A 7,082-nucleotide genomic window follows, 5' to 3' on the forward strand; every position below is an offset into this window, starting at 1 on the left:
CCAAAGCAGAATAAACACCAGCCTGATTTGATCGGACTCTGTGGAGTCCTTCTTTTGAGTCCATTATTTGTACTTTAAAAGTACATTTGACTCCTATGTCCTGTTTTTTTAAACACACGTAGAAACATGAGGTTCATAAAAATGTCTTACAAGGTCCAAGAAGTTTAGTTACTTTTAAAGCCAAGCAAAGAATTTGAGCTGATATTGAAACACTGATTTCTGCTGCTGAGTGAGACCTCTGTCCGCTGTTCCTATCTCTGCCCCCTCCCACTCTTTTCATCTGCACTGTTGCCATGGTGATATTTGATCATGCAAATGAAGGGTAGAAAAAGTACAACAGAGGTCATTTTGTCAGTGTATGTGTGTGTATGTGTGTGTGTGTGTGTGTGTGTGTGTGTGAGTATACTCAGTTTTATGACATTGTGAGGACCGTGGCGTGACAGCTCACTCACTCTATGGGGACCTTTAGGTGAAAAGTGTTTATTTAGGTGTTTGATGTCCATGATTTATTTTACATGGTGTGAACACACTTCTGACAGCTTAGAGACGTCGTGTCGTGTCTCACACTGTTTAACGTACAGTTATAATACTCACATCACGAAGACTCTCACGAGCGTTTAGCTTAGCGTGCTTATAGCGTTAGCATGTGTGTTGTTTTTGTTGCTCTCACATGAATCCAGCCGAGTGTCAGCAGGTTCTGTTGGTCCTGGAAACTGAACAGTTCCTCAACGTTCTCCATGTCGCAGAAATCAGGACCGGCCGACTGCTTGGGGACGACGACGTGGGTCAACATGAACTCATTGTGCGTCTGGGGATGAGAGCCAATCACAACGGAGAAAGACGAAGTTGAAGTTGTATAGAAAGAAGTGGCAGAAACAGAAAACACCAATATAAGTGTAAATACCTCGTGTTTGTACTCCTGTAAAACGAACAGAAAACAGGAAACAGTCTTACCAGTCGTCCACAGAGGACTCCACAGGTCTCGATTCCTCGAGTCGTATTCGATTCAGCAAGCAGGAGGAAACGATACGTCAGATCTCTGGGAATCACCACCCGCCTCAGACCCTCCACTCTCTGAGCTGCACACGCACACGCACACACACACGCGAGTAATTAATATACAAACAACATGCAGGTCTGGATGAAAGGGATCAATCAGGTTCTTACTGTTCACTCCAGCCAGCGTGGCGGCTGGTTGGCTGATGGGCGCTTGCGGTCTGTTCCTGTTAGGATCCGCCCCTTGAGTCCGTACATTGTTTCTGATTGGCTTCTTGGACAGACAGGAGCCGTCCGTCACCTCAGGCACTTTGTTGTCCCGCCTGCAGGAGACACAGGCATCATCGTTCTGGTCATGTGACAAACCCAGGAGCTTATTATGACGGCGTGAAGTGCAGGGCGTTAGCGTATAGCAGACTGTGTGTCTGTTTTACCTGCACCTTACCTTTGGCTCCGCCTCCTCTTCTCTCCTATTGGCCAGTTCCTGACGCCTCAGCTGGTCTTCAAAGTATCTGAACTGTTCGGATTCGATCTGCATCCGTCGCAGGGCGGCGACTCGTTGTTTCTCCTCCTCCAACATCAGGAAACGCTTCCTGTCGTCGCCCAATAGGGAAAGCCGCTGTAACTGCTGGTCACACCCGTCGACCACCGCGGGCCGGCTCTGTGCGAACACGAATAAAAACAATAATGACTTAACTTATCAAAGCAACTTTAAATAGCATCAATATCAGGACAAATAGATACCTTCGATCATGACACAGAAATACACCTGTCAATCAATCAGTCATGTGATCTCATTAGCAGGTACACACACACACACACACACACACACACACACACACACACACACACACACACACACACTGACCTGGGCTCTGAGGTACTCGCTGTGTTCCCTGCTGTATTTTTCCTGAAGACGTTTCTTCAACTCGTCTTTACGAGGAAACGCGACTTCCTGAAGTTTCTGCAGCGGCGAACACAAAAGGATTCTAAAAGCGTTAATGATTATTTTTAATCGGAACCAATCAATCATTTTCATATTTTTAATCATGGATGTTTGTACCTTCATGATGAGCTGTTTCTCGGGGACGCTGCACTGCTGGTAGTCTCTGTGACCGGGCAGCTTCTCCACAAACAGCCTGAACACAAACACAGAGCGCTCAGTATTTCTTCTTCTTCTCTTTTTACAATAAATCCACCGCATGTCGTCTCACGTGATGAACTTGGTGTAGAGGACGTAGGCGTTCTCCAGACTGCCCTCCTCCAGGTAAACCGCCGCCATCCGCTCCATCTCCACGCCAGAGCGGAAGTAACGCCTCGGCTCGATGTCCTCGTTGATCTCCACGCTGTAACCCATCTTCCCCAGCGCCCGCACGCGCTCTGCCGCCGTCAGAGACACGTCCGTGTAGTCGGCCTCTGCTGCCAGCTTCTTCTGCAGAACACACACACACACACACACACACACACACGCACACACACACACACACACACACACACACACACACAGTCACATCAGAGTTTAGGATCAAAACCTCGACAGTGACTTTAAAATCGTTCCGTCACGTGACGACGGCTCATCAAACGTGAACATCTGACAGCTGAGCTGGAGGCTGTTTTCAGACCGGAAACTGAGATTTACGGTCCCTGCGGGGAGCCTGAATGCAGCGTTTGTCGGACGAGGACAAACACTCCTCTGTCTGCAAAAGACTTTTTATTCAAGACAGAACGTCTGCGGAGAGGAAGAGAGCGGGAAGGAGAGCAAGGCACGACTCTTAAACACAAACATATCGATTAACTCACGCTCACACCTTCACAGTCAGCAGGTAAGCAGCGTGTGATTGGACGGTGGGAGGAAGCCGGAGAGAACCCATGACGTGCACGGAGAGAACATGCAGACTGCACACAGAGAGGCTCCTGTCAGACAGGGATTCAAACCAGCAACCTCCTCACAGAGAGGCTCCTGTCAGACAGGGATTCAAACCAGCAACCTCCTCACTGAGAGGCTCCTGTCAGACAGGGATTCAAACCAGCAACCTCCACACTGAGAGGCTCCTGTCAGACAGGGATTCAAACCAGCAACCTCCACACTGAGAGGCTCCTGTCAGACAGGGATTCAAACCAGCAACCTCCTCACTGAGAGGCTCCTGTCAGACAGGGATTCAAACCAGCAACCTCCACACTGAGAGGCTGCTGTCAGACGGGGATTCAAACCAGCAACCTCCACACTGAGAGGAAACATTCAAACTATTACGCATGATCACTGTCTCGTTTTTTTAGCTGCACAACATGAAGGTTCCTGGTTTGAATCCCCGCCCTGCCTGCGTGGGTTCCTCCCACATTAACAATGCTGCATTCAGGTGCTCCTCAGATCGTATCGCAGGGAGGAAGTCTGTCGTTCGTGTGTTTACGCGTTTTCAGTTCAGATTGTCGGGACGTGTGAATCGTAAAGATGTCTTAACAAATAAAAAAGATAAAAGTGAAAGAAAGTTAGCTTAGCTTAGCTTAGCTTAGCATAGCGACTGGAAACAGGAGCTAATCTGGATCCAAAGAAAACAAATCTCTCTGCAGCTCCAAATGATTAACTAAACCAATATGTGTTTTGTCTGTTTAAACACAGATTTATGAAAGACACACACACACACACACACACACGTCCTTGTTTATTTACAGCAGTGGGTGTGATCACACACACACACACACACACACACGCACACACACACACACACACACACACACACGCACACACACACACACACACACACACACACACACACACACACACACACACAACTCACCAGCGTGTTTATGCTGAAGCCTTGTTCCATGGTGTAAAGGAGTGTGTGTGTGTGTGTGTGTGTGTGTGTGTGTGTGTGTGTGTGTGTGTGTGTGTGTGTGTGTGTGTGTGTCAACGGCTCCGGTCAGCCCACGTCCTGCTCGTCCATCTACCACCTCCCATGATGCTTCACTGTAGGGGGAGACAAAAACAAGGCTCTAATGTGAAACGTTCCTTTGACTGCAGCTAGCACGCCGGCTAAAGCTAAACAGCCCAATCAGCGCGCGCCTCATGCTGCGTGATTGCCCTTGAGTTTGGTCCATGGTTACCGTGACAACGGGCAACTCTCAGTGAGTCAGCCACTTTAACAATGAAGAGAAAAAACACAAAGCAGACAAAGAGAGGACGACCTCTCACTCCTCGACATTTACAACAGCCAAAAAAAAAAACCCGAACAGATGGAAGCTCGAGCAGCAGATGAGCCGCTCTGATTCAACGCCATCATCAACACCGTCTGCTACACCCGGGCCTGGAGGAGGTCGCCATGGCAACCGGTGCATCAAGGCCGCAGAGCAGGAAACAAGAGGCGCGCTGTGTAAGGGAAGTCGGAGACGCTGAGATTTTTGTGTCGTCACGAAAAAACTGAAAATTAAACGGCATAAACACTTGTGTCGTTACCATGGAAACGTCTGTAGTTTCTTTTAAGCACTGCTACTTTTAGAGGCATACTAAACAGCGCCCCCTGCAGTTTGACTCATGGACTGCTTTTTGAGTTGAAGTTGTGTTTATTGTATTATCCTACAGCGTTAACCCTTTAATCACACACCTGGATGTAACCTGAGCTGCTGAAACCCGCTTCAGGAGCTTCAGGTCACGCCGCCACTCAGACATCCTGCTCGACCACATTTCACCGTAAATCTCAGCTCACACACACACACACACACACACACACACACACGCTGACAGCTGAACGGACCGGAAACACCTGCTTCCTGTCAGAGCGCACACAGGCTCCTCTCACATGACGGCTTATCACCGAGCGCTCCAGCGGGGCGTCGCTGAGCGAGGACGGGACGCTTATCTTAGCGAGGAGGCGTGGCTGACCCAGATGTTAGGTACGGCACATTCTTTCCCAGGCTGTGATTGGTTGAAGTGGTCATGTGCAGAGAGTGACTCGGTTTAATCGTTGAGTCTCGTCACACGTTACGTAACGATGACTCGGCCTCTGTGTACAAACGATGAGCCGTAAACGAGTCCGCCTGCTCGAGGTTCAACATGTGAAGAAAGGACACCAAGTCGTTAGAGCGAACTCGCCATGTCTCGAAGCGTCCCGGGTTCAAACCCAACCTGTTTCGGCTTTACTCCACATACACACATTCAGTCGTGCACGCACACACGCTCGTGTCGCCTTGGTAACGCCTCTGTTACTACCGTCACTTCGTACCCCCTTGACATCTCTGTGGTGATTCTCCCTCTTCCGGCAGCCCTGCAGCGTTTTACTCCTGCCAGGAGGCTTCCAGAGAGCTGGCCAATCAGAAGAAGGCGAGCCTTAAAGAGACAGCTTCTCTTTAGGTTTCTCAGACTGAGAACACGGGGAGGCGAACATCAGGTGCAAAGTATTACTTTGACTCCTAAAAGGAAGTCCTGCATTACTCAGACTTTTCAAAATAAAATGTTCAGGTTTCTTTCCTCCAGGATTAATTCGGCGGCTGCACATAAACATTAAGGATGATTAATTCATTCAGGAACAATTAATTTATAACTTTTACACCGTATCTGATATTGTCTTCAAATGTTAAGAGAAATGACATCTGATTGGCTGAAGGTGAGCAGTAAATCAGTGCTCACTCAGGTGTATCTGTCTCTACCTGCAGATGATGACTGACAGCTCGGATGATTGACAGGTCGGGAGGAGGACACAGACTGAAGGGACAGAAAGGTTCGGGAGGACGGGGACTTCATTTACCGCTCTGATGTCGCTCCGATGTCCACGGTCCGTCCGCATCACCGGGTCACGTGTTCCTCACAGGCAGGAGGGGATGCCCCGGGTCTCACCTGGTCCCGGGTCCGACACCTGACCTGACCCGGGTTTAATGTCACCTGAGAGAAGGAAAGCAGATGTGATGCAGCAGCTGATAAAATGGCTGAAAGCTCGCGAGCTGCTCTTCACGCCGCTCACAGAGATGGTGGAGAGCGAAGATCCTCTCCGCACGAAGATGGCCCACTCACTTCTTCCGGTGTCAGTGGACATTGGGACGAGCCTGCACATGCGCAGAGAGTGAATCGACAGTTTTTTTTGACATCTCACTCTGACAGATTTTCATGATACCAAATTCTTATCGTGGTTTTACATGATAAGGGTTTTTTTTTACTGACAAATCGGATAAATCTGAGTGACACTCATTATATTAAAGTGTTATAGTATTATCTACATTTTAATAAACATGAATCAACCTTTTTTTTAGCGAAGGTAAAAGTGTTAAAGTGAGATGTTTTACTAGATTAATGTTCAGTAAAAATGTTCTAATTTAAAGAGGACATATTCTTCTCCTCTTCCTCCTTTTTCGTCCTCTGTGGTCTAAATAAAACAAACATTTCATTGTGTCAGTCTGTAGACACTCAGGTTACCCAAATATGCTGGATTTTAAAAACACTGAGCGCGTGGATTTTTCCCCATATGTCCCCTTTATAAGACGACACTCTGCCTCCCCCTGCTGGACACTGATGGCCATCACACCGTTCAGAGTAAAGTTTAATACAGGCTAGACTAAGTCAAAACTGTATAATAATAATAATAATAATAATAATAATAATAATAATAATAATAAAATGAATTAAAACTTTGGTTGGTTTGAAGCAGACTGCATGTTTTTCAGGTGTTTGTTATCCGGTAAAGAGACTGAACACTGTAACTGTGTGTTTGATTAGAAATAATACAGTGTGTGTGTGTGTGTGTGTGTGTGTGTGTGTGTGTGTGTGTGTGTGTGTGTGTGTGTGTGTGTTGATAAGAAATAATACAGTGTGTGTTTGATTAGAAATAATACAGTGTGTGTATGTGTGTGTGTGTGTGTTTGATTAGAGATAATACAGTGTGTGTGTGTGTGTGTGTGTGTTTGATTAGAAATAATACAGTGTGTGTGTGTTTGATTAGAGATGATACAGTGTGTGTGTGTGTGTGTGTGTGTTTGATTAGAGATAATACAGTGTGTGTGTGTATGTGTGTTTGATTAGAGATGATACAGTGTGTGTGTGTGTGTGTGTGTGTGTGTGTGTTTGATTAGAGATAATACAGTGTGTGTGTGTGTGTGTGTGT

General features: G+C 47.2%; 1 protein-coding gene across 1 annotated transcript; it reads right to left on the reverse strand.

Moving 5' to 3' along the window:
- Positions 1 to 608: 608 nt before the first annotated feature.
- On the reverse strand, positions 609 to 6,069 carry stambpl1 (STAM binding protein-like 1). The gene is made up of 9 exons (XM_079373092.1): positions 5,736 to 6,069; positions 3,792 to 3,961; positions 2,211 to 2,428; positions 2,060 to 2,135; positions 1,865 to 1,960; positions 1,437 to 1,657; positions 1,168 to 1,319; positions 955 to 1,079; positions 609 to 808 (listed from the first exon to the last, which is right to left on the reverse strand). Exons 2-9 carry the CDS (start codon positions 3,819 to 3,821, stop codon positions 632 to 634), a joined length of 1,095 nt encoding a protein of 364 aa, XP_079229218.1. The 5' UTR covers positions 3,822 to 3,961; positions 5,736 to 6,069; the 3' UTR covers positions 609 to 631.
- Positions 6,070 to 7,082: the final 1,013 nt, after the last annotated feature.

This window comes from Symphodus melops, assembly GCF_947650265.1.
Source record: "Symphodus melops genome assembly, contig: scaffold_357, whole genome shotgun sequence".
Lineage (NCBI taxonomy): Eukaryota > Metazoa > Chordata > Actinopteri > Labriformes > Labridae > Symphodus > Symphodus melops.